Genomic DNA, 27,443 nt, shown 5'->3' with positions numbered 1-27,443 from the left:
AATTTTCAAGCATGAAGGTAGAAGCTCTAATAGTGAGGCTCATGTTCTTGCTAAAAGTGTTTGTAATATGGCACCTGGGAGATATGTTTGGCTCCTAGAGTGTCCAGAAATGATACATGTACCTCAAAACATTATTGAGTAAGAGCCTACCTTCCTCTCAAAAAAAAAAATCTGGCGCTCTCAACCCACTCAAAAAAAAAAACTGGCGCGCTCAACAAGGATGTATTTTCACTTTCTTTCAGGAATGTCTTTGTAAGTTTTAGGCTGTGATCACCAAATTATAAATAAAATATAAACTCGGTTTCTAAAAAAATCTGGCGCTCTCAACGTTCATGGGCAGAACAATCAGCAATATGGTATGATTCCTGTTTTTGCAAATGTTATTATTATAAGATACCCAATTCCCTTCTTACTGATAATCTGGATCTCTGCACTACCAGAAACAGGGAAATTCCTGTCGGCCAAAAACCGTCAGGAATAACAAAAAAGCCGTCAGGAATGGTTTTCTCGACGGCCAACCGTCGGGAATCATCCGACAGGAAACGCTCATCAGGAAAGAGTACTATTCCCTGTCGGATGGCCGACAGGAAACAATCCCTATCGGTAATTCCTGTCGGGGTGAGGTTTGACCAGTCAACCCTTGATTTTGCCACTACCGCCGTCAGGGATTGCCGACAGGAAAAATAAACAGACAAGAATTTCCAGTTCTCCTCGGCCAGCTAAACCGTCAGGTAAAATGCACACACCGACAGGAAAAACAATATAACATTTGCTTATAAAATACACTACCAATTTAATTCAGATGTTCACACCCCAACATTTATACAGCCAACATGTCACATCACATATGAATCACATATAAGTCGCCACATTTCAATTGGCACTAGCAGATCACATCTAAATTAAGTCATCCAAGTGTCCACCCTGTTTATCAAGGACTTTACACAGCAACATGCATGCATATCCAGCATGTCCAGCTCCAACACTTGTACCCAAGGAGCAAGTTACAATCACAGTCACGAGTCGAGTACACATGATGTCAACTACACAAAAACAGGAAGTTCAGCAGATGTACTGCTAGCCAATGGAGAGGCCATTTCACTCTCTTGCTAACTTCATGTTGCTAACTATTACACAAAAAGTTAGCCTTCACAAAAGATGTACGTTGTACCCATCCCCATTTCATTCCAGACTAGGGTCATCTTCATTGTCACGGTTGCCACTACCAAAAGCGTCATTGTCATGGCTCCTGCATGGAGAACCATTGTCTGCAATGCCATTTCCATTGGCAGAACCACCATTTTCAGCATGTGATGACTGACTAACCTACAAAGTGGTAGTAGAAATCAAAAGGCAGATACAAATCCAGCACACAATGCGAATAGGTCAACATAACATCATGTTAGTTTTGTAATGGAGCAGAATTGAAAAGTACTATATATGCAATAGGTCTGGAAAATTCAACAGGTCTATTTGATAGCTAACTACAAAAATCTATTATTATTTTTACTATTTGTTGGGACAAACATGGAAGGTATGTGACTGGTTTTGCACATATGAACACAATAGCACAAGAGAACTAACACTAGTGATTGATATAAACTGCTAATCCAACATTTATAATATAATTTATTCCAAGTGAGATGTTGTGAGATATGCAGGGACCCTCTGCAAAACATGAACAGAACAAGCCATAAAAGAGCATGGTAAGGTAGCACACCTGCTCACTTGATTGTGCACATGTATTTGCTTCTCGCAAAATGGTGGCGATTTCTTCTGGTATTGGCATGTTTAGCTTGGCATAAAAATCCTACAACATACAATGATTAGGAAATGCTTCTAAGAATTATAAGGTGACTACAAAATATGTTGAACTGACTCAATTACCGGCATTTGTTTGATCAAAACAAGTCCAATCTGATAGCCCTTCTCCAAGTGTGCATTCCGCCTCACAAGATATTGGTAAGACGCCGAGCTTGGTTGCCTTGTGGAATTGGATGTCCTACCACTTTCTTTCATATCACATTTTCTTATAGCACCATTTGCTATTGGCACACGGCCATGAGCTAAGCCATTCCCACTACTATACAGGACATCAGCATCAAGCTTCCCTTCACTTTTACGTTGTTCATAGTCATCTGGATGCAAAGCTTCAAGAGTAGAAAAATAATCATCCTAATAAAAGAAAAAACACTCAAATTATCCTTCAAATTATGTCAAAGATTTGAAGTTTGAAGTGCAGCAACTTACAACACGCCTTTGGGCTTTCTATGTTGGGATTGGACCACTTTTTCCATTATCATCACAATTGTTCACACCTGACTTCATGCAGCAGTAAGTATTGATATCAGAGGCAGCTTCAGGGCCATACTTCTTTGCCTACGATACAAGAGATGTAATCAGCAATAATACAAACAAGGGACATTATAGCAGTACGAGAAGCAATCACTGACTTACCAAATATCGCTTGGTCTGCCCATATGGTCGAGACCCGCCCCTGTTTTGAGCGAAATCAGGCTGCATGCGTGAGTCTTGAGCAAGGCGACGCTTCTTTAAGAATTCCTGTGAGCACCAATAACTACAAATCTTGCGCCATGCCTCCTCCGAAATCCATTCTGGCTTAACCTTCAAATATTGTGCTTCACGGAGCAATTTCTTGCGTGCCACTATATCCTTTATCGGCTGCTGTAGAACATCATCATAATAGGCCTTCACAGCACTCACACGAAGCTCGTACATCATGTTTCTGCATTGTTTGGCAGCAAACCTCTCAAGAACTTCCTCAGCATGTGATCTATGTTCATCATCCACTGAATAGATGCTCTGCATTGAAATATAGAATAATCATCTCATATCCATCTATGCTAATAAATCTCATGAAACTGAACAAAATAGTAGTAGTTTTAGAACATTGTACTCACCAAAAACTCTTCTCTGAAACAATCAGCAGCAGTCATCCCATCTTCATCTTTGGTAATACTATAATGAGCCCAATTCTTTGCATAAAATGTTTTCTTAGGATTCTCTTTAATAATGGAAGGGTATTCAAGTTTCAGTAGTGCTGTTATTTGACCACCAATCCCCATTTCCATGTCAGATGAATCATTCACAAACTCAAATTGCCTATAAGAAAAAGTAAAGTGGACCATTATAGGACATCAACATATTTATCTATTCAATTGAAAGCAAACATCACTTGGAAATAAGCAATACAGGACATCAACACTATTTATCCATTAAGTTGCAAAGAAGAATTATAGCACAGTTTGGTAGGTTGGAAGATGTACTCACTCTTCACCAAGGGGTCTAATAGGAATTTGTTGGCCATTTGGTGGCCTTCTCAGCTTAGTAGGTCCCCTCTTCTTTTTTTTGATTTCTTCCTCATTGTTGTTGGAGCTGCCATTGCCATTCTCATCACTCAGATCAGTACGATCAGTAGGATCGCTGCGAACAGGTCGGTGCCGAAAACTCCTCAGGTCCTGTATAGGAACATACCATGCTGTTAGTAATTATAGATGTAACTAGAAAAGGAAAATAAATATATGTCTGAATATGAAAATAGCAAGTATATAAGCAAGAAAATGTGTAGATTAAACAAAAGCTGAATAAGTCCATTGCAATACATTATAAAGTTACACATTGCAGCAACAAATGAAAAAAGTACAATAAAGACAACACAAGTGGATTTTATTCTCAGTAGTCTTCTTCATCATAGTTTGCATCTGCTAGCTCTTCATCAGTGTCATTCCCATTGTCATCTTCCATTATCTGTTCAGAATCATCTATTTGTCTCTGCAGCACCTCCAATTCTCTTTCATCAACAATCTCATCTGACAAAACAGCAGCTGAATTATCTAAGTCAATTCCTAGATCAATAACAAAAGTGCCTTCCAAACCTTCTTCTTGAAAGAATGTTACATCTTCAGTCAGCCCTCCTGTTTCATCAGATTCAGTGGTACTATCAATTGCAAGCAATCGATCTCTAGGTGCAACATGGTACACAACCCACCACTCAGATAGATCTTGTCTACTATTGCAAGCGTATGGTAGATAATACACTTGTTTAACCTGACTTGCTAGCACAAAAGGATCAAAGTTCGAAAGTCTTGAGCTATGTTTGACCTCTACCAAACCAAGATTTTCTGTGCGCCTAACACCAGCAGGAGTAGGATCAAACCAGTCACACTCAAATATAACAAGCTGAAGTTGCATGCTGCCCTGCCAAGAGATTTTAATGATGTCTTTAATAACACCATAATACTCGAGAAGGTTGTCGTTCTCATCAAAGCTAGAAACACAAACCCCACAATTGGTTGTAGCCAACCCTGCTCTAGTGTGCTCATATGTCTCAGATCGAAACCTGTACCCATTAATATCATAACATCCATAGGTGCTCACTCTTGAACTGAACCCATAAGATATTTGACGCAAGGCTTTGTGAATGCTTGCATTAACTTTGCACTGTAAAGTAAACTTAACAAATATTAGCATTTTGTTTGACTAACTAAAATTAATTTGTAACTTCAAGTGTGCTAAGGTATTTACATAAGATTTGAACCAGTCAAACAAGTTAGGTCCATAATGGATGTTGCTACCACGTCCAGCTTTCCAACCATTCATTCTTAACTCAGAAGTTTGCTGTTCAGTTGGATGCCTTGTTCCCATCCATTGTTCTTCGTCAAACTTTCTATACACACAGAATCAAAATTTAACATGAGATTTGATTTTACAAACTTTCAAAAATTATTACAGTAAATTCAGCACATACTTCAAGAAATCTTCCATCTCTGGTATATTAATTAGTATGTATAAGAATGCAGCCTTGTATTCATGCGTTGAAAGATCACGCATTCTCCTTGGGCAGAAGCACCTTCCAGGTTGTTGAAATATTTCAATATCACAACAAGGCAGAAATGTAGAGGCTCCGTCATCATATCTAGGTGCCTTATTTCTAGCTGAATGAACCTTCGATTTAAAGAAAAGGGAAGCAGAATTTGTGGCCTCCTCAACAAGTTGAGCTTCAACAATGCAGCCCTCAACTCTTGCCTTATTACGTACTTTTTTCCTAAGCTTTTGTATAGCCCTAAGAAAATATATCAGATTAAGTAAATACTACCACTAACAAACCAGTAACTTAAGGCTACAGATATTAGAATTGTACCTCTCAATTGGATACATCCATCTATATTGTACAGGACCTCCTAGTCGAACTTCTTCAGGAAGATGAATCATAAGATGTTGCATAGGATTGAAAAATCCTGGTGGAAATATCTTCTCTAGCTTGCAAATAAGAACAGCAATGTTCTTTTCCAAAGCTAATACAGTGTTCTTACTAATTTGTCTAGCACACAACTGTCTATAGAAATAGCTGAGCTCAGCTAGAGCAAGCCAAACATTTTCAGGAAGAAAGCCACGGAAAGCTACAGGAAGTAGACGCTCCATGAAGATATGATAGTCATGACTTTTCATCCCAAATATCTTCTTTTGCTGTAGATTAACCCCTCTTTTAATATTTGCAGCATATCCATCAGGGAACTTGAGATTTTTGAACCAGTCAAGAATGATGGGCTTATCATCCTTGTCAATGCAGAATGGTGCTCTAGGTCTATGCCACTTGCCATTTGGTTTTAACTCAAGATGCATCTTCGGACGATTGCAAATCAAAGCTAGATCTTGTCTTGCCTTTACATTATCTTTGGTCTTATCAACTATATCAAAGCATGTGTTCCATACAGCTTCACCCATATTTTTCTCATTGTGCATTACATCAATGTTGTGCGGGAGTAACAACTTTTTAAAGTAAGACAACTGCCACAAACCATTAATATGTGTCCAGTTGTGCTCTTTATTAAAGGTCAGCCTATCACCGACTTGGAGGTTCATTTGGGCCTCTACTTCTTCTCCTGTTAACTTCCTTGGGGGTCCATCCAGCACTACCGTATCCTTTCTAAATGCATTTCTTTGGGTTCTAAACTCATGTTCCATAGGAAGAAAGCGCCTATGACAGTCAAACCAGGATGCCTTACCACCCTTAGTGAGTCGGAATGCATTGGTGTCACCTAAACAGCGGTGGCAGGCCAATATCCCATGGGTGCTCCATCCCGCAAACATCCCAAGGGCAGGAAAATCATGTATTGACCACAAATATGTTGCTTTCATGGTGAACTTTTGCTTCAATGAGGCATCCCATGTTTCAACTCCCTTCATCAACTCTTGCAATTCATCTACTAAAGGTTGCATTAGAACACCAAAATTTTTTCCAGGATGTTCTGGACCAGGGATAACAAGAGAAAGAAAGATGTTTTCAGGCCTCATGGCGACACCCGGTGGAAGATTATATGGAATCACAAACACATGCCAACATGAATAAGAAGCAGCTGTGATGCTATAAGGTGTGAAACCATCTGTTGCAAAACCTAATCGTACGTTCCTTGCCTCTTTTGCAAACTCCGGAAAATCAACATTAAATTGTTGCCAAGATTCAGCATCACGTGGGTGATCCATTGTACCATACATAGAACGGGGGGCTTCTTCGTGCCATCGCATCATTTTTGCAGTCTGCTCATGTGCATACAATCTTTGTAACCTATCTGTTATGGGCAAGTAGCGCAAGACTTTACGTGGGATCTTATTTGATCCATCCACATAACGAGGGGTATCACAATAGTCACATTTCTGTTTATCCTTATTATCTTTATAATAAAGCATGCAATTCTTGTAGCAAACATGAATTTTTTCATATGGCATGCCAAGACCCTCTAACATTTTTTTTGACGAGTAGAAGTCCTTTGGAAATTTACTATCAGCAGGTAAGAGTTCTTGGATGAGTGCCACAATATCATCATAACACGCAATAGAGAGGTTGTACTGTGACTTTATTGATATCAAACGAGCTGTGGCTGACAAAGTTGAGTGTTTTGTTTGGTCATGAACTAACTCTTCTGCATTAGCAATCATCCTATAAAATGCTTGAGCAGCAGCTGTTGGTTCCTCATCCGATATTGATGGGATAGCTGCAGCTAAGTCAGCCAACATACCATCCATGTCATCTGTTTCACCAAAACCCTCAAAATCTTGTTGCTGCTGGTCACGCCTCTCACCATGTGCGGTCCAAATTCTATAGTTTTCTTTAAACCCATTTTGACATAGGTGTAGCTCTACCTTACCCCTTTCATGCCGAAAATAATTTCGACACACAGAACAAGGGCACTTAATGGTACCATATTGTACTATGTTATGATTAGAAAAGGCAAAATCCAAGAATTCCTTTGTACGCTCAATCCAACTACAGGTTGGTCTACCACGCTGCCAGCCACTATACATCCAATCACGTTCAGCCATAATTTAGTTTCACTATTGGCAATCACGAAGTGTTATAATTAGAGGTTTAATACTACTATTGACCAATCTTGTGGAGGCAGCAAAACAAATTGGCAAATACTATTTCCCAAACAATTAGTATGCGCTATGCATAAAGATTTAACAACAAACAGCAACACTAAAAGCATGGAAATTTTACACATCGAAATAGATGGTATGAGAACATCAAAGTGGGCAGCACAGCACAATCAATCAAGCATTTGGCCCAGGAATCTCTCTCATTAGACCATTATACTGTTATTGGAATGGTATTGCATCATAAATAAAGATCTCACTAAAGTAAACATCAGGTGCTGAAGAAAATTTTAGTGGCTCACTAGATCTAAGTATTACTCCTAAATAATTTGCACGGAACCTAAAAGTCAACAAAACCATGAAAGATTAAGTTCAAGCAATGAATGGGAGGCACAAATCGTTACCTTTCAACACCTGCAACAAAGGGCTTGTGGAGCAGAGGTTTCCTGTGGCAGCGGGCGCTGGACGGAAGGAGCCGACGGTGCTGGATGGGAGGAACCGGCGGTGCGGGCGGGGGGAGTCGGCGTCGTGCGGAGCTGGTGGAGCATGGGGGTGGGGCTTCGTGACGCCGTCCGGGGCCGCCTTTGGCCCGCCGTGCGGGGAAGCGTCGGGCCGGCGCCCGGCGGGAGGCTCCGGCCGGCCGCGCGGAGGGAGCTTCGGGCCGGCCGTGCGGAGGGAGCTTCGGGGCGGCCGCGTGGGGAGGCCGCGCGGGGGGCCTTCGGGGAGGCACACGGTCGGGGGGGCTTCGGGGAGGCACGCCGTCGGGGGTCTCCGGCCGGCCGTCGCGGGGAGGCGTCAGGACGACGGCTCCCGCGGGACCGAGATGGCGTGGTGGCGGCGCGAGGCAGGATTGGGGAGAAAGGCCCGTGTGCAGGATAAGGTTTAGGGTTTCAGGGGGCAACTGGCCAGCCGGATACCCTTTTGACCCAGTTGGACAAGCTAGCGCGGGAGAATAGCCCGCCCACCGGTTTGGCGCGGGAGAATAGCCCGCCCATCTTCACGTTTGGCGCCCGATTTCCTCAAAACCTGTCGGTTTGTATTAACCATCAGGATTTAGGATGATGATTCCTGACGGTTTTGTCATTCCCGTCGGTTATTCCCAAGCCGACAGTAATTCCTGCGTTGATCCCTGTCGGGTTTTCCACTGCGACGGGAATTGTTTCGCTTTCGTGACGGTTTTTTGGAAGCCGACAGGAACAAAGCAAACCGACAGGAATCTCCCCGTTTCTGGTAGTGCTGAAACTAACCTTTAGTAGGCTCTACAGTACAGCACCTAGTTTCCACATAGCGTCAGACATCAAATTACCATTGTGGTGGTTAGCAACATTCTTCAGTCGAAAAGAAATTTTCAACTTCCACCGTCCGCATCTGATAGTTGAGCACAATGTACCGAATTTTGGAGAAGAGTAACATGGCTTTATTAATACCTCAGTCGGCGTTAGTGTCACGGTGGGGCAGGGTACTCAGGGAACGCTGCGGCGGGGCCTCCGGCGTCGGCGTCACGGGTTGCCCGAGGTCAGTCCGGCATCGACAGCGTCACGGTCGTCGATGTCGGTGCGTGCACTGTGCAACGGCGCATCTAGGAGCACGTGGAGGCGGGGTTTGTTGGAAAGGAGGCGGGTTTGGGTGACTGGGTGCACTGTGCACTGAGCTAAGGGCATCTCCAACTCACAGACATATGTCGTCTGTAAGTTTTGAGAATGAGCAATACAGACAGTTTAGCAAATAGCTTCTCTAACCCACAGACAACTGCTGTCTATTTGGTTGTTTAATGCTTGGAATGTAACCTATGATCAACCAAGGATATCATTAGTGAAGATCATTGTGTGGCTATGTATTATATGAATAAGAAAGCATTTGAACTCTCAATATTTGATCACTTTGAAAAATATTGCATCATAGGATTTAGAACAGTTTTCATGGACAGAGCAGGTCATGGAAGAACAGCAAAAAAAACACAAATATATTCAAGCACTCAACAGTACAGGAAAATACCTGACTTGTCTTCACTGAATTCATCATGTTCTCCCACGTCTCCAATGTCTTCCCATCCTTCACCGAGAAGTCAAAGATCACCAACAAAGATGAGGCACAGAGAGTTTAAAAAATAATTCTTGAGGTGTGAAAGATGGGCATTAGCAGTACCTTGGTTACAGATGGTGATTTTTTTTTTTGGGAAAGGTTACAGATGCTGATGATATAGCTACAGATGCTCATGACAACCTCCTGCGACTGTACAGGCCGACATTTATATATATGCACTGTGAGGAGACCTACAGACTGCAGCCTTTCACAATTGAGCGGGAGCACCAGATCCTTCCGAGTCGACGATGCTGCCGGATTTGTGCAAAATCACCGTCAAACAGACGGCAAAAGGACGAGCGATGGAGATGCCCTAAGATGTTTGTAGTATTTAGGGACCTGGATCGCCGCTCTCGCTATCAAAAATCCCATGTTTCTTCTCCCGTCTACTGGTGGTGCCATTGTTTCTACTTTCCCTCAAGGCTAGCTTTGTTCCCATTTGCTGCCACAAGACGTGAACATATTTTGAATTTAAACATGAAAAGAAAGAAACTAAAGGTCAAAAATGTGTGAACACATGTTGTGACCACCTTTAAGAAAGTTGAGGTAGAAAAGGAAAATAATAAAGACCTGATGTAGTGGGTGCTAGTGGCTAGATACAGTATATGAATTTGCATTTGACTTAACTTGTTGTCTTTGATAATGCCTTTCATGAACCATGACATAACATCATTTGTCGGACTGAAAAAGAAAGTCCAATAATCTTTCAGATCTCCTAATACCCATACAAGAAACCAACAAACATTGGGGGATTATTTGACAACAAGTTTTGTTGTCAAGTCAAGTCTTCAAAACAGGATCACAGTTCAGTGGCGACTTTTTATGTTCCCATGTACCTAATGAGATCCCTTTCAACTAACATGACCAGCTGATTAATGAATGACAATGATGGCTCTCTAGACATGGCATCTAACCTATAACAACTGCACCTAATTAACAATGTCAAAGTGGCTTTAGATAGCATAATTAGACCTAGCTCTACAAGAGGTTAGCATGTGTTTACACCCAATATTATTATTGAATTTAAACTTCTAATTTGCGACCCATCATTTCCCAAAAACTGAAATTTATATATAAAAAGGTTTATTTTCCTATTTAAAACTTGTTGCCTATTGAATAGAGTTAACTAATTTACCTTCTGTCGTTCTCGTTTCAGAGAAACTGAACTGAACTTTAGAGGCTTCATCATGCATATTGAGATACTTTTGAGATTTATATGCTACTCCATCCGTTCCAAATTGTAGTTTGTTTTGACAAATCTAAATGCATAATTTTTGCCATGCATCTAGATATACGTTTGTGTCTAGATACATATATGATAAGATCCATGCACCTAGATTTATCAAAACGACATATAATTACTCACTTACCTGTGTATTAAATAAAAAAGGAACTGTTGGTATAAGATATGTGATACAAATAATGTAAAGTTCATGCCGACGTCACTGCTTACTGCCACAACAAAGGCAACAGCCCATTATTATATATAAAGTAAATGTAATGAGGACCTCAGTGGCGGCAGATTGAATCAATTGAGCCACCAGATCATTCGATCAACAAGGGCAAATTCTGTCGAGATGGCCATAATCTTACTGTCATGCCTCCTGCTAGCAGCATCAATGCTTGCCGCCGACGCTGAGAGCACCAGCGCCTGCCCGGACAGCTGCGGCGGTATGAGCATCCAGTACCCGTTCGGCATCGGCGCCGGCTGCTTCCGCAAAGGCTTCGAGATCGTCTGCGATGGCGGCGGCAGGCCGGTGCTCGCCGGCGCCACGGCGCCCATCCCGGTGGACCACCTCTCCATCAGTACGGCGGAGGTCCGCGTGATGCTGCCCGTCGGGTGGCAGTGCTTCAACGCCTCCGACGAGGTGTACGCCTGGAGCGACGGCGACGTGCAGTTCAACCTGGACGACGCGTACCGCATCTCCAGCGCCCACAACCAGCTCGTCGTCGTCGGCTGCAACACCCTAGGCTACATCCAGAGCCAGAGGAACGAGGGCAACGACTACTCCTACGCCTACTACACCGGCTGCATGTCCTTCTGCAACAACTCCGGCAGCGCGGCGGACGGCGCCTGCGACGGCGTCGGGTGCTGCCGCGTCGACATCCCGCCCGGCGTCACCGACAACAAGATGAACTTCAGGGCGTACAGCCACAGGGAGAAGCTTGGCGACAGCCCCTGCGACCTGGCCTTCCTCGTGGACAGGGAGAACTACACCTTCCATACCGCGGACCTCAAGATGGACCGCAATCGGACGATGCCGGTGTGGCTGGATTGGGCCATCCGTGACAACCTGACGTGCGATGAGGCCAAGAAGGCGCAGGGCTACGCATGCGTGAGCTTAAACAGTGAGTGCCACGACTCTACCAATGGACCCGGGTACGTCTGCAACTGCAGCATGGGCTACGAGGGCAACCCCTACATCGTCAATGGCTGCACTGGTAAGTGTGTGCGTGGGAGGGATGGTGAACCACACTTTCAGCTCATAAGAGTAGACTATGGGACTGTTTGATCCAAGTGCTATCATTTAGCTCCAGGGGTGGATCTAGGATTCACCAAAGACTAGGGCCATTACATTAGACATCAGCTATATTTGTGCTTGGCTATAGAGCTATTTGTGCTTAGTTATAGAAAAAATAGTATTTTGTCAACTGTAATTAAGAGCTAAGACTAGGGTCATAGCCCTAGTGTCCCTAGTGCTGGGTCCGCCACTGCTTAGCTCTATTGCTCTAACTCATCGAAACAGGAGTGTTATTAGGATGGACTAAATTAATGTAGTATACTATTGGCAATATGGTATTCATCATTGGATTTTGAGTTTAGTTTTATTGGAAACTTTTACAAGGTAAAAGGTTATGATTTGTATAGGAGCTCAAGGAGGATCCTCATCAGTTAAAACTAAATTAAGAGGCCTCTTTATTTAGTTCTAAAAGAAGAGCCCTCTAACTTTCTTAAAATAGAAAGTCTAATCCCACCAAATTTTCAAAAGCGGAAAATTATCACATTTGTCTTAAAAATAATTTGAGGGCTCCATCACTAAGGAAGTAACTTTGTACTTCGTGAAGAATACGAAAAAGTGACTTTGTAGTTCATTAATGTTAGGATAAGTAACTTTTTCTGATCCATACTTTTATTAAGAAAAGTATCTTTTATACTTTATGAAAGTTAAGAAAAAGTAACATTGTAGTATACAAATTTTGGAAAAAGTAACTTCGTGCCTAATTGGTATTTTTTTATTTTCTTGCAAAGATCTCTAGGAATTTCTTATTTGAACAGTTTCCAATGCTCTTGGGGTTTCTTTTTTCAAAGGTTGCAAGTTGCAATTGAAAAAAATTCTCCCAAGTTCTCCTTTTTTTCTCGCGAATATCTCTAGCCACCTCCTAGTCTTATCTGTAAATACTAATATTCGTGTCTGACATTATGTACATACTATGTCAGTATGTCTACAACCACCATGGTCTAAGGCACATAGAAAGTAGCACGTCAGCTGTGACGTCACTCCCCTCAGGGCAAACCTTGGTAATCTGGTTGTGTTCATTTAATTTTACTTTGTTCATTTATTTATTATTTTGTTGGTAAGTTAGTTAGTATTCTACCCGTTTATAAGGCTAATAATCAACTTCGGTTCCAAATAATTTTTAAGAATATTTTTCACATGTCAAGTTTTACATTTCTTTACATGTCAAGTTTTACACATATCCAATCTAGTCTCTACTTCCTAATTGGGAGGGCCGTCACAGCTCATCCTTTGTGTACAGATATCAACGAGTGCGAACGTCCTGAGTACCCATGTAGAGGCGTTTGCCGGAATACATTGGGTTCATATGAATGCAAATGCCGCAGTCGTTTCCACAGTCCTGATCCCTTTAAAGAGCCCTGCAACCTCAAATTTCCACTTGGATTTGTAATTGCCTCAGGTACATATATGTCATATTCTTTTGAAATATACACTAGATCATGTGAGGTTCATACTCTCTTATTTCCAAATTATAGGTGGTTTTAGGTTCATTCCAAATCAAACTTGTCTAACTTTGACAGGCTATATATTAACATTTACAATATCAAATAAATAGATTATGTGAAAAAAAATAATGATCCATCTGGTGAAACTAGTTTGATCCCGTAAATATTTATGGATTTTAAATGAATTTGGTCAAAACTAAAGAAGTTTGACTTGGACCAAAACTAAAAACAACTTGTAATGTAAAACGTATGGAATTTCATTTTAAGTTTCATCATGGAAAAATAACTTGTGTAGCACACCCCTCCACAACTACAACTCACTCAGGATGTACGTCATTGAGTACAATTGATCTAGCTACCAACTCTGCGCAACAACTAGCCCCTGGATTACCTCACAGAGCACCAAGTAATAACTTGAAGACTTCTACAATAACTAGGTCGTCTATTTTTGTTATTTATGTAGGTGCAGCAGGTTTTCTTTTCATCATATCGGTTGTGGTGTTCGTCTGGCTTCTCCGCAAAGAGAAAAGGAAGACCAAAGAATACTTTGAAAAGAATGGGGGCCCTACACTAGAAAAGGTTACCAAGATCAAGTTATTCAAAAAGGAGGAGCTGATGCCAATTTTAAGAAGTAACAATCGTATTGGAGAGGGTGGCTTTGGCGAGGTTTACAAGGGGCTGCTTGAAGATGAGCCAGTAGCAGTGAAGAAGCCCAAGAATGCCAATTTGGCTGACCAATTCACCAACGAAGTCATCATCCAGTCTCGAGTCATGCACAAGAACATCGTCAAGCTCGTTGGGTGCTGCCTAGAAGTTGACATCCCAATTTTGGTCTACGAGTTTGTGCCAAAAGGAAGCCTTGATGACATCTTGCACGGCAGCAGGGAGCCTCTGGACTTGGACCAGCGTCTGGACATTGCTGCACAGTCAGCTCGAGGTCTAGCTTATCTGCATTCAGATACCATCACGATGATTCTGCACGGTGATATTAAACCAGCTAATATTCTCTTAAGTGATGACCTGGTACCAAAGATATCTGACTTTGGTATATCTAGGATGATCACAGTCGACAAAAAATACACGAGGAATGTCATCGGTGCCGTGAGCTACGTGGATCCAGTATATCTGCAGTCCGGAAGACTAACGAGTAAGAGTGATGTCTACAGTTTTGGAGTCGTACTCCTAGAACTCATCACAAGGAAGAAGGTCTCAGATTCTAACAGCTTGTTACGGGACTTTATCGATGCTTACACCATGGAGAAGAGGGTGATTGAGCTTGTTGACTCAGAAATCGCAGCAACAGAGAACATGGAGCTTCTTGATAGTCTGGTTGGAATGATCGTAGAGTGCCTGGATCTTAATATCAATCGAAGGCCGGAGATGATCGATGTAGCAGAGAATCTTCGCGTCATGTTGAAGAGATCACGGAGCAAAACTGTAACACCCCTCAATTAGCACTCGATTAGGAGCCTTAAACGAAGTTTGAAGATTCAAATTGAGTCAAAAATGTCAAGCACACGTGTAGCTCTCTCTGCTCTTTCTCCCGTGCATGGTCACCGTGGCCAAATCGACCACGGCGCCGCCCGCTAACGCCGTGCGCGACGCGCGTCCACGCCCATGACCACGCCTTCCTCCTTTAGGCCACGTCGCAAAACTCGTGCCGAGCCTCCACCCCCTCACCCTCCACTCTCTACTGCAGAGCCAAGGCTGAGCCCTCCCATGCCGTCCGCCATGGCCAGCAACCCCGCCAAGCTCACCTCGCCGTGGAGCACACCCGTCCACCTTTCCCCGGCTCCAATTGACCCCGGGAAAGGAACCCTCTCGCCTCAGAGAAGCTCCTGAGCCCGCTCACCGCCGCCCCAAGCCACCGGCGAGCTGCCGCCGCGGCACCCATGGCCGCCGTCGCCCTGCTCACCGCGGAGCTCCCTCCTCCGGCCTTCCTCGCGCCCAACCGACCCCACAGCTAGCTCCCTCACGCTCCGCTGGTGCTCCCCGACCCGCTCGCCGACGCCCAAGCCCGCCGGAACGCCGCCGCCGCCGGCCCAGTCCGCTGCCGGCCGCCCCTCTCCGCGGCGCCGCCCGCTCCGGCCATCCCAGCTCCAACCAAAGCCACCCCGAGGTAGAGCTCATCCTCCTCTTGCTTTTCCCCCACCGGGCCCTCGCCGCCGACGAGCCCAAGCGCCGGAATCCGGCCACCACCGCCTCCTCTGTTTCAAACCCCAGCCAGGGACCTCGGATTGAAATTCAAGAAAGTCCAGGGGGTTATTTGAATAGACAGTGACTCATATGAATAGTGCTTTAAGGACTCCTTTGTAATTTCTAGCTGTAAACTTTGAAATTCAATAGAAATTTGTAGAAAATTCGTAAATTTGCAAATCCAGTTGTTTTGGAATCCTTGTGAAAATCTCTATGCAGTAGAATCATAATATGCTGGTTGTTATTTGAAACTTTTTGCTAGAAAATTTGATTTATGTTACTAGGTGCATAAAGGCTAGTTGTTTATTCTTTTTCTTAATTAATTCTTGGAGCCTTGTTATGCTCTTAAATTTTTATAGTGGTTTGTTCATGCGACACTAGTGTTGGTATAAAAATTTCGTGGTCAGTTCTCATGAGTAACTATTTATTTGATTTAATGTTTGTTTAGTAGACTTTAATTATGGTAAATAGTTTATATTCATTATAAATCATGAAAATATTTCTGAGTGTTCTTTTTGAATATATTAGCTTGTATATGAAGTTTGAGCACCAGTTCATGACTAGAACAGAAGTTAAAAATGAATCTTGTTAGATTGATGTCTGTTTTGTTTATTTTCTCAGAATTAATTCTGTATAGATAAAATCATGAAAAATTCACAGTAGATAAATAATCCCTGTGTCGACCTCCTGTTAAATTTTCAGATTTTGTTTTGCTCTGGTTTGACTTGTATAATTCAATCTTGTTCTAGGAGTTGTATGAATGAATGAATTGTTCGGATTAAATGGATGCATGAAATGACATGATTTTTACAGAATAGATTTCTCTTTGTACCTTCTGTTTAGAATACTTGTTACTGAAATTTTTGTTGTTTATGTACTGAGTTATTTAATTATTAGCAAGCCAAGACCGCATGTTATAGGAATCAACTACTGGTTGTTTGTGCAGTTAGTGAACTTCTTTGGTGCTGATTGATCATGATGCCATGGGTAGATAGAAATGTAGTTAACTACTTTATAAATGATTGCCCATGTGATATGATTGTTTGCTACTTGTTAGACTACAACTTTATCGTGAAGGAAAAGTAATAACATCTATATTGTTGAGCAACTCAGAACTGTGCATTCATACATATGCATTGCTGCATTTCATTTAGGTACGATAGATGAACCTCGTGAGGGATGTGACATTGAAGCCGAGCCAGAAGACGGTGAATGGTGGACCCATCTAGAAGATGGATGGATGGATCCCGATGTGCATGACCGAAGGCAGGTGCTCGCCAAGCGAGTATCATCTAACTAACACTGACTCAGTGTTCATCCCAGGCAAGCCCCGGTGCACATCCGTTTATTTCAAACTATGACACCTATATTATGTTTCTATTACTTGTGCATTAGGTTCAGGAATTATTTGAAACCCTAGTTGCATGATCCCTAGGTCTCCTCGAGTTATACTAGTATGTAGAGGACGATAGAAACGCTATGCTTAATAAGTATCGATAGAAGCCGAGTGACTGCTTGTCACTCGCGAGATATAGGATGTTTAGAAGACGAGTAATTTCCAGTTACTCGCGAGATATAAGTTATATGTATAGTTATGTTATAGTATCGGAGTTATTGAAAGTGATATGGAATTGTGAGACCGGGCGGGGAATAATGATGTTTAGGTATGGCAGCAGGACATAGTTCCTGGTTGTCTTAGCCCCGCCTGTGTCGATCAAGGACCGGTCGTTGTGGCAGTGCTGATCGGGGATTGAATTGTACTAACCGCATGCCGGGAGTAGGAGGTAGTCGAAACCGGTAAGCCGAGTACTGCCTTGTTTCGAAAGTACAGAACTTCATCACCACCCCTTAGGGCGAGTCGGGTAGTCGCGGAGAATCGGGATGCATATGTTTACTTTTGGTGGTCTCACGTTGAGCCCGGCTGACTATATGTAGGTGGGGAGGTTCTGTAGTTCGAGGCGGGGAGGGGAATGGTTGGTTTGTATTGTCCGACGGGGCAAATACGTGCCGTGTTGGTTAGGTCCACCTTGCAAGGTTAAATCGGATCGATTCTCCGTGTCTCGCGGTTATGAGGACCTTGGTCTCTTTGTCACACCGTAGCAAAAATGTAGAATGTGAGTTATGTATGTTTATATAAAATATTGATCTCATTGAATTATTTTGCTGGCATCACCATGATTGCTATAGTAGGTCTATGCAAATATTAGATGAGAGTTAATTTATATAGAACCTGGAGCTAAAATAATGAAAGTAAGGAATTACTTTAGTTGCTTTTTCTGCAAAATAAACCATCAGCCAAATGCCTTGCATGTCTAGATATGTGGGCTAAGTTATATCCACTGGTCGGGTAAGTCTTGCTGAGTATTAGTATACTCAGGGTTTGTTGTTTACCCTATTTCAGGTATAGAAGCTAATCAGGATTCGCATCAGTGGGCTCGATGTGATGTCCTCACGTGTTCATAGTTATCGTGTTGTTTTATTGGTTCTCAATCAAATTTCTTTCTCTCAGATCATATTCTCTTCTGCTGCTGTCATTTATTTTATATAAATTCTAAATTTAAAGTTGTTTTATAAATATTTATGTTATTAACTATTTTTGTGAAATTATATTATGCTGGTACCGTCTGTGCTCGCCGTCGCGCGAGACTTCTGGTGTGTTTCGATCGGCCTGTGGGTTGGAAACAGACTGTCAGGTTACACTTAATTAAGCTAATGCGCCTGATGCGTTCAAATGATGGCCATTACGCTTAATTAAGCCGTTTAACTTGGCGGTTCTGTCACAGCTGGTATCAGAGCTGAAATGCACCAGGGAGGGTACTAGCATGATTATTTCTAGTGTTTTCAAAATTTAAAAATGAGCTTTACAAAAATATGTTTCTTTGCGCTTAAGGGATTAGGGAAGATTAGTACGTAAGCCCTATATAGTGTAAGTTGTATCAGGTGGCTCTATATAATATCAACTAACTTTCAGCACATTACATTTATGTCAAAACTTACTTTCTTGCATAATCTTTATTAAATATTGTAACGACGCATCTACGCTAAGGTAAGCAAGGTAAGTATTCTTGGTAGTCCCTTAGAATAGCCCACGTGTTTCATACGTGCGCGGGTCCCGTATGATGAGCATACGAGGAGGTGATAAGGCTCCATTCAAATGAGCCTGTCGCTATCTGCCGCCTGATATGGAGTGCGGACTTCCTGCCGTGTGATTGTAATCACGGCCATCTCATAAGGCAATGTTACGAGATGTAAATCTGTCATGCGATTGGCCATTACCGTGTACCTTGGGACACGTTTACCTTTGGGTGTCCCGTAAGGCGATTTGTACGGGAAGTGAATACGTTGCCTCGGTAGCGTATGCAGCGCTGTCCATGCAGCGTTAAACGCATGAGCGCCATCTCTATAGTAGATGGTGATGTATGTGTGAATATGTGGGCAACTGCATATGCGTTACCCATGTGGCGTAGGACACATGGGGGCCGTTTGTGTGTGCTGGCACGAAGGGTCCAGTCGTGGATATATATATATATGTATATCATGTGATTTTCTGCAGGTACACTAACAAACGATTGCGTGAGTTAGAACGAGTACAAAACGACTAAATATATAATAGGGAGAGTACGTATATATGCCACCGAGTATTCACGTATATTGCCATATAATTATATTGGCAAATTTTGGAGAGGACGAAATTAGACGAGCATGCATCATCATATCATCATGTGTGGAGTTTTGGGTGGTTTTTTTTCTGGTGCATCCAATACTCACTCATTCACTAAGAGCATATATCGCTGTTTTGAAATTTTGCGCTACACTACTATCGATCCAACTTCTAGCTATCCAAATAAATTTTCCTGAAAAACTTGATTATGAGAAAGATGTGAGAAATTATAGATTTACATATTATAGAAATTTTAACGACCTTAGGGGAATGTTCATATGGATCTCCAGACTAAACTTGGCCCCTTTGATCCAGTGCCTTCTATGCTTATAGTTACGATTCAGTGGTAATGATCAGGTCTTTCTTAACATTCTGATTATCTTCGAAAGTCCAAATAAAGATATTATCCTTAGGTGAAACCCTTGGTTGGTTATTTTGGTATAACTTTCATACCATAACTAACTACAATTAACCGATTAGTGGCTCAACGACCTTTCCAATTGATCCAAACAATGATCTTTTCTAGTATTGGTCAACATTAATTTGCCTCTAGACCATGTGTTCAAATGCTCGAAGATAATCCATCCCAACTATCCTTGATGACTAAAGACATTCTATTGTTCTTCGAGTATTGATATCCTTCATTCTTAATTATTTTGATTCCTACCCTTAATATGGATTCACTTGCATTCTTGCTCGAATCAATGTGAATAAGTTAAAGATTTTAATCACCGACATTATAGTCATCTTGCATGAATAGGAATGCAATATTGTTGCATTGCATAATCATACATTGTTTAGGTATGGGTTTAACAAGGTGAAACCGGATGATAGGCTAACTAACGTTATGTGTCCCGTATGTCTACGTAGAACTTTTGATGTTTTTGAAATATGAAAAACCTCTCTGAATTTGTGCTGCTTGGATTGCTTTCTATGATTTTTCTTTCGTAGCGGTGATTGTCTTTCAAACTATAGTGCCGCGACGAGACCTAGTGCCTCGTATGGACGCATACGATTGTGCCGCTGGGTACGCGCTGGCGCTTAAGTACGAAGGGACATGGACTGTTACGACTGTTTTTTTTATGCAACCCATAAAATATTTTTCTCTACTTCGTCCTCTTTAAGGGGGTAGGCCCTAGACAAATAACGACGCGAACGGGCTGTTTTAGGTTTGAGTTTCTGGGATAGTAGTATACTAACATGCAAGGCAACATATGCATCTTGCATCATGCAGTTCCATTAATAAACAATATCGAGCAAGAATATTCTTGAGAAAAACTTGCTTTGATGCCCTTTCTTTTCAGTTTCCCAGAGTTCGTTAAAAACTCACTTTGATGTCTGTTCTATCTAGATTCACCACCAAATTGAGAATTTGATTCTTCTCAGAAATCTCCTTGATTCATATTCGTTGAGAAGCTTAGAACCTCTCTTCTTTAAAAATCCTACTTTCTGTTAGTACGAGAATAATCAACCGGACCTTTTCAGCCGACGTTGATGGTGTTTGTGTCCACATATATTATCCACAGACACTTGCTGCAAAAGATGAAGCCCTGGAGCTTTTTAGTGTGGAAAAACAATTGATTAGTTCGCACAGTGACACGATTAATCTCCAGTTAGATAATGATAGTAGAGTTGCTATGAAACTTATGTCTTTCGGAACCATGTCGAGCAAGGAATTCGCAAATCAACTGGTAATGTTTATACCATTAAACCCAGCTACGTTTATTAATCTAGAAACTAGCACCCACATCAGCCGATCCTTATCCTTAGTTTATCAATTGTTCTCCTTTACTTCCTCTCCATTTAAATCTCGGGACGAGATTTCTTTAAGGGGGTAGGATTGTAACACCCCTCAATTAGCACTCGATTAGGAGCCTTAAACGAAGTTTGAAGATTCAAATTAAGTCAAAAATGTCAAGCACACGTGTAGCTCTCTCTGCTCTTTCTCCCGTGCATGGTCACCGTGGCCAAATCGACCACGGCGCCGCCCGCTAACGCCGTGCGCGACGCGCGTCCACGCCCATGACCACGCCTTCCTCCTTTAGGCCACGTCGCAAAACTCGTGCCGAGCCTCCACCCCCTCACCCTCCACTCTCTACTGCAGAGCCAAGGCTGAGCCCTCCCATGCCGTCCGCCATGGCCAGCAACCCCGCCAAGCTCACCTCGCCGTGGAGCACACCCGTCCACCTTTCCCCGGCTCCAATTGACCCCGGGAAAGGAACCCTCTCGCCTCAGAGAAGCTCCTGAGCCCGCTCACCGCCGCCCCAAGCCACCGGCGAGCTGCCGCCGCGGCACCCATGGCCGCCGTCGCCCTGCTCACCGCGGAGCTCCCTCCTCCGGCCTTCCTCGCGCCCAACCGACCCCACAGCTAGCTCCCTCACGCTCCGCTGGTGCTCCCCGACCCGCTCGCCGACGCCCAAGCCCGCCGGAACGCCGCCGCCGCCGGCCCAGTCCGCCGCCGGCCGCCCCTCTCCGCGGCGCCGCCCGCTCCGGCCATCCCAGCTCCAACCAAAGCCACCCCGAGGTAGAGCTCATCCTCCTCTTGCTTTTCCCCCACCGGGCCCTCGCCGCCGACGAGCCCAAGCGCCGGAATCCGGCCACCACCGCCTCCTCTGTTTCAAACCCCAGCCAGGGACCTCGGATTGAAATTCAAGAAAGTCCAGGGGGTTATTTGAATAGACAGTGACTCATATGAATAGTGCTTTAAGGACTCCTTTGTAATTTCTAGCTGTAAACTTTGAAATTCAATAGAAATTTGTAGAAAATTCGTAAATTTGCAAATCCAGTTGTTTTGGAATCCTTGTGAAAATCTCTATGCAGTAGAATCATAATATGCTGGTTGTTATTTGAAACTTTTTGCTAGAAAATTTGATTTATGTTACTAGGTGCATAAAGGCTAGTTGTTTATTCTTTTTCTTAATTAATTCTTGGAGCCTTGTTATGCTCTTAAATTTTTATAGTGGTTTGTTCATGTGACACTAGTGCTGGTATAAAAATTTCGTGGTCAGTTCTCATGAGTAACTATTTATTTGATTTAATGTTTGTTTAGTAGACTTTAATTATGGTAAATAGTTTATATTCATTATAAATCATGAAAATATTTCTGAGTGTTCTTTTTGAATATATTAGCTTGTCTATGAAGTTTGAGCACCAGTTCATGACTAGAACAGAAGTTAAAAATGAATCTTGTTAGATTGATGTCTGTATTGTTTATTTTCTCAGAATTAATTCTGTATAGATAAAATCATGAAAAATTCACAGTAGATAAATAATCCCTGTGTAGACCTCCTGTTAAATTTTCAGATTTTGTTTTGCTCTGGTCTGACTTGTATAATTCAATCTTGTTCTAGGAGTTGTATGAATGAATGAATTGTTCGGATTAAATGGATGCATGAAATGACATAATTTTTACAGAATAGATTGCTCTTTGTACCTTCTGTTTAGAATACTTGTTACTGAAATTTTTGTTGTTTATGTACTGAGTTATTTAATTATTAGCAAGCCAAGACCGCATGTTATAGGAATCAACTACTGGTTGTTTGTGCAGTTAGTGAACTTCTTTGGTGCTGATTGATCATGATGCCATGGGTAGATAGAAATGTAGTTAACTACTTTATAAATGATTGCCCATGTGATATGATTGTTTGCTACTTGTTAGACTACAACTTTATCGTGAAGGAAAAGTAATAACATCTATATTGTTGAGCAACTCAGAACTGTGCATTCATACATATGCATTGCTGCATTTCATTTAGGTACGATAGATGAACCTCGTGAGGGATGTGACATTGAAGCCGAGCCAGAAGACGGTGAATGGTGGACCCATCTAGAAGATGGATGGATGGATCCCGATGTGCATGACCGAAGGCAGGTGCTCGCCAAGCGAGTATCATCTAACTAACACTGACTCAGTGTTCATCCCAGGCAAGCCCCGGTGCACATCCGTTTATTTCAAACTATGACACCTATATTATGTTTCTATTACTTGTGCATTAGGTTCAGGAATTATTTGAAACCCTAGTTGCATGATCCCTAGGTCTCCTCGAGTTATACTAGTATGTAGAGGACGATAGAAACGCTATGCTTAATAAGTATCGATAGAAGCCGAGTGACTGCTTGTCACTCGCGAGATATAGGATGTTTAGAAGACGAGTAATTTCCAGTTACTCGCGAGATATAAGTTATATGTATAGTTATGTTATAGTATCGGAGTTATTGAAAGTGATATGGAATTGTGAGACCGGGCGGGGAATAATGATGTTTAGGTATGGCAGCAGGACATAGTTCCTGGTTGTCTTAGCCCCGCCTGTGTCGATCAAGGACCGGTCGTTGTGGCAGTGCTGATCGGGGATTGAATTGTACTAACCGCATGCCGGGAGTAGGAGGTAGTCGAAACCGGTAAGCCGAGTACTGCCTTGTTTCGAAAGTACAGAACTTCATCACCACCCCTTAGGGCGAGTCGGGTAGTCGCGGAGAATCGGGATGCATATGTTTACTTTTGGTGGTCTCACGTTGAGCCCGGCTGACTATATGTAGGTGGGGAGGTTCTGTAGTTCGAGGCGGAGAGGGGAATGGTTGGTTTGTATTGTCCGACGGGGCAAATACGTGCCGTGTTGGTTAGGTCCACCTTGCAAGGTTAAATCGGATCGATTCTCCGTGTCTCGCGGTTATGAGGACCTTGGTCTCTTTGTCACACCGTAGCAAAAATGTAGAATGTGAGTTATGTATGTTTATATAAAATATTGATTTCATTGAATTATTTTGCTGGCATCACCATGATTGCTATAGTAGGTCTATGCAAATATTAGATGAGAGTTAATTTATATAGAACCTGGAGCTAAAATAATGAAAGTAAGGAATTACTTTAGTTGCTTTTTCTGCAAAATAAACCATCAGCCAAATGCCTTGCATGTCTAGATATGTGGGCTAAGTTATATCCACTGGTCGGGTAAGTCTTGCTGAGTATTAGTATACTCAGGGTTTGTTGTTTACCCTATTTCAGGTATAGAAGCTAATCAGGATTCGCATCAGTGGGCTCGATGTGATGTCCTCACGTGTTCATAGTTATCGTGTTGTTTTATTGGTTCTCAATCAAATTTCTTTCTCTCAGGTCATATTCTCTTCTGCTGCTGTCATTTATTTTATATAAATTCTAAATTTAAAGTTGTTTTATAAATATTTATGTTATTAACTATTTTTGTGAAATTATATTATGCTGGTACCGTCTGTGCTCGCCGTCGCGCGAGACTTCTGGTGTGTTTCGATCGGCCTGTGGGTTGGAAACAGACTGTCAGGTTACACTTAATTAAGCTAATGCGCCTGATGCGTTCAAATGATGGCCATTACGCTTAATTAAGCCGTTTAACTTGGCGGTTCTGTCACAAAAACGAATGAAATGTGATTTTTGTTGTTTTGCCCATGAGTTTGATCTATGATATAGTTTGAAGTTGCACATATGAAAGGAGAACGCAAACGAAATTGCTGCATGCTGAATTTCAAGGCCATATCGGTTTCTATTTGAAACAAGGAAATGTTTGTGTTTTTTCCGGTGCATATTGTTTTTTGTGTGTTGTTAGTGTCTGAGTTGTTCTGTACCATTGGAAAGAAAAACAATGAGCAGCTGCCCTGTATTTGTTCACTGCTTACTGAACCTAGCGTGACGGCCATGGTTGCTTTCAGTTTCAGCTAGTCCCGGCCTCCCGGGTCGCTGGATATCAAGGCAACTCGCGACAAGGTGACACGCGACGCGTGGATAGCACTGCCAACAAGTCCACTACTCCTAGGCAGCAAGCAACTCTGCTGGAACAAAATCCCGCACCACGGCGCGCGCGTGCCCGATCCGCCCGGGGTTCGGCACCCGCGCAGCGGCAACGCGCGTAGGTGTGGTGCCGTGGCACGCCACCCGCTCGCGTGCCGCCGCCTCTCCCCGCGGCCGCGAGACAACGCCGGCGGCAGGTCGGCAGCCGAGCCCGACGCAGCTCCGCCCGCGCGCGCGGTGCGCAGGGCACGGAAGGACGCGGCGACCGCTCCGCCGGCACCACCAGGCGCGCCCAGGGGCCACACGCTCATCGTCACGCCGGACAACGGGTCAAGTGCCCAGCACGCCCGGCCGCACGGGACGTCTATTCATAACTCGGGCGAAATTAGCGGAACCTATCACAGAAACTCTTCTTCTTCTTTCTTTCCGTAGCCTGCTCCCCCGCCTCCCCCACTTCCCCGGCTCCGGTGGCGCCTCTGCCTTCTCTTCACTCCCACCGCCCACCGGTTCCCCCCCCCCCCCCCCCGCCCTCTCCTCTAGGTTTAGCGGCCATGGAGCCTGCCCCACCCCAGCAACCCGGAACCTAAAGCTCTGCCGCCTCCCGCCACCACTCCGGCTATCGGCGACCTCGCCGGCGGCCGCCCCGCCCACCTCCTACCCCTCGCCTGCCACCCCCTCCCCCACGCCTAGTTCGCCGGCGGCGCCAACCACCATCGCGAGCTCAAAGTTGAAGATGCACAGTGTGCGGGGCCATCTGCAATGAGCGCCGCCCTCCCTTCTGGGATAGCTCCAACTCTGTAGCGCGCGGAGGAATAGATTTACCGGGCCACACCGCACCGCCTTCCGTCATCGCCCGCGCCAAATGCTCGCACAGCTTCACAAAGCCATCTGGTCCGGGATGAATTCCGGATGGGATGTGACTGCCTTGTACGGCAAGAGGAAAGGATACTAGCATTGAGCTTGCTTAGCTGACCAGTGCTAGTAATTTGCTAGGTGACTTTGATGGCACGGTTGCTCTCGTCCAGGCACTGAAGATGGTGACTGATTTTCGGTCCATCATTACGGCGTCGCGGGAAACAAGCCACGGGCGGCGGACGCGTGATTGATCGCCGATTAATTGACCGGCCGGCCGGCCAATCGGCCATGACCGGATGACTAAGTCATGCTGGTGAAGTGGTGAGCCTAGTTTTGCTCGTCGCGGTCGCAGTCAAACTAGAGAAAGTGGACTGGACGTGAACTGGGCTGCGGCCTGCGGGGCGCCTGCGGGCTGCCTGCAATAACCCAAAAAAGTTAAATTCAGCTATTTCGGCCAAAATGTTGTGATTCCCGCGTATTGCTGCTGGATGTTTTTATAATTTCTAACTATTATTTCTGGATGATGTCATAAAATAGTAAAAAGATTAGCATTTTTGTTTTTGACATGATATCAAATTTTTTTTAATTAAGAGATAATGGATACAAAACAATTGAGGTTATATATGGAGTCCTCCTCACTATAAAAAATAGTATATACATATATGATTGTCCCTTTTTACATGCAGTGAACAATCATTGTATTGAAAAAATAAACTTTCAACTACTTGGAGTTTTTGTCACTAAAAATAATATGCAGATATGATTATCCCTTTTACATACATTGAACAATCACCGTGTGTCATTTATATTAGTAATATTAAATTAGAATTTTACAACTATTTTGTTGCTAAAATAAAGTATTAATAATATTTGCAATATTACAGTTACTCCGTCATAAAAATTATTTAAATGGCAATAATGAAACTAAGTAAAAAAGTAACAAATTTTGGTGGGTTGAAAATCTAATGATGATGTGGCTTCACCACATGTGAGAGAAATAGTCATTAATGACTTTTAGTGGGATGCACTTATACAAGATATATAGATTCAGCTATTTCCATCAAAATCAGCCTTTGTTTGGTTCAACGAAAAAATGATTGGAAAGTCGGTCTTCTCATTCGAGTTAATCTAAATATATTATATTAGTGGAACCCACTATCTATCATTAACTATTATTTTTTTGCTCTCACATTGAACCACATCACCCGAATAATCTCATCCATCCAATCATTTTGTTTAGTTAATCCTATCCGTTCTCTTCATTGGTTCCCACTATCTATCATTAATTACTATTTCTATACTCTCACATTGAACCACATCACTCGAATAATCTCATCCATCCAATTATTTTATTTAGTTAATCTTATCTGTTCCCATTGGTTCATTATTACCTATACATCAATAGCTCCACTCACTTGAAATTAAACAATATGCTGCAGGCATCTCCCTGTCCTCCTTATTTTATTAACTATCTATCCTTTTGTTCTCCTGTAACTGACAAGTAACATGAGCAATCAAGAGTTGGCAGTCGA

The 27,443-nt window shown here is 43.0% G+C and overlaps 3 protein-coding genes across 3 annotated transcripts; 1 reads left to right on the top strand and 2 right to left on the bottom strand.

The window, feature by feature from the left end:
- Window positions 1-1,150: 1,150 nt before the first annotated feature.
- LOC120679475 lies at window positions 1,151-2,234 on the bottom strand. The gene is made up of 3 exons (XM_039961075.1): window positions 1,888-2,234; window positions 1,721-1,810; window positions 1,151-1,326 (listed from the first exon to the last, which is right to left on the bottom strand). The coding sequence occupies exons 1-3, from the start codon at window positions 2,017-2,019 to the stop codon at window positions 1,183-1,185; spliced, it is 366 nt and encodes a 121-aa protein (XP_039817009.1). The 5' UTR covers window positions 2,020-2,234; the 3' UTR covers window positions 1,151-1,182.
- A 43-nt stretch (window positions 2,235-2,277) lies between these two features.
- On the bottom strand, window positions 2,278-7,182 carry LOC120677401. Its single transcript, XM_039958552.1, has 3 exons — window positions 5,632-7,182; window positions 2,458-2,719; window positions 2,278-2,379 (listed from the first exon to the last, which is right to left on the bottom strand). Exons 1-2 carry the CDS (start codon window positions 7,042-7,044, stop codon window positions 2,699-2,701), a joined length of 1,434 nt encoding a protein of 477 aa, XP_039814486.1. The 5' UTR covers window positions 7,045-7,182; the 3' UTR covers window positions 2,278-2,379; window positions 2,458-2,698.
- Window positions 7,183-11,005: 3,823 nt separating this feature from the next.
- LOC120677304 (wall-associated receptor kinase 4-like) lies at window positions 11,006-15,486 on the top strand. The gene is made up of 3 exons (XM_039958451.1): window positions 11,006-11,919; window positions 13,237-13,395; window positions 13,905-15,486. The coding sequence occupies exons 1-3, from the start codon at window positions 11,055-11,057 to the stop codon at window positions 14,894-14,896; spliced, it is 2,016 nt and encodes a 671-aa protein (XP_039814385.1). The 5' UTR covers window positions 11,006-11,054; the 3' UTR covers window positions 14,897-15,486.
- Window positions 15,487-27,443: the final 11,957 nt, after the last annotated feature.

This window comes from Panicum virgatum, chromosome 6N, assembly GCF_016808335.1.
Source record: "Panicum virgatum strain AP13 chromosome 6N, P.virgatum_v5, whole genome shotgun sequence".
Lineage (NCBI taxonomy): Eukaryota > Viridiplantae > Streptophyta > Magnoliopsida > Poales > Poaceae > Panicum > Panicum virgatum.
Note: the sequence above shows the minus strand (reverse complement) of the source record. Positions and strands in the feature narration are given on the sequence as shown.

What these genes read in the sequence shown, in the direction of transcription:
- LOC120679475 (XM_039961075.1), bottom strand. Translation starts at nt 2,019, where the DNA reads ATGAAAGAAAGTGGTAGGACATCCAATTCCACAAGGCAACCAAGCTCG. An exon ending in TTTTGATCAAACAAATGCCG is followed by an intron (nt 1,811 to 1,887) that starts GTAATTGAGTCA and finishes TGTATGTTGTAG; the next exon opens with GATTTTTATGCCAAGCTAAA. An exon ending in GTGCACAATCAAGTGAGCAG is followed by an intron (nt 1,327 to 1,720) that starts GTGTGCTACCTT and finishes ACCACTTTGTAG; the next exon opens with GTTAGTCAGTCATCACATGC.
- LOC120677401 (XM_039958552.1), bottom strand. Translation starts at nt 7,044, where the DNA reads ATGGATGGTATGTTGGCTGACTTAGCTGCAGCTATCCCATCAATATCG. An exon ending in GTCCGAAGATGCATCTTGAG is followed by an intron (nt 2,720 to 5,631) that starts TTAAAACCAAAT and finishes GCTTCGTGTGAG; the next exon opens with TGCTGTGAAGGCCTATTATG.
- LOC120677304 (XM_039958451.1), top strand. Translation starts at nt 11,055, where the DNA reads ATGGCCATAATCTTACTGTCATGCCTCCTGCTAGCAGCATCAATGCTT. An exon ending in CATCGTCAATGGCTGCACTG is followed by an intron (nt 11,920 to 13,236) that starts GTAAGTGTGTGC and finishes CTTTGTGTACAG; the next exon opens with ATATCAACGAGTGCGAACGT. An exon ending in TGGATTTGTAATTGCCTCAG is followed by an intron (nt 13,396 to 13,904) that starts GTACATATATGT and finishes TTATTTATGTAG; the next exon opens with GTGCAGCAGGTTTTCTTTTC.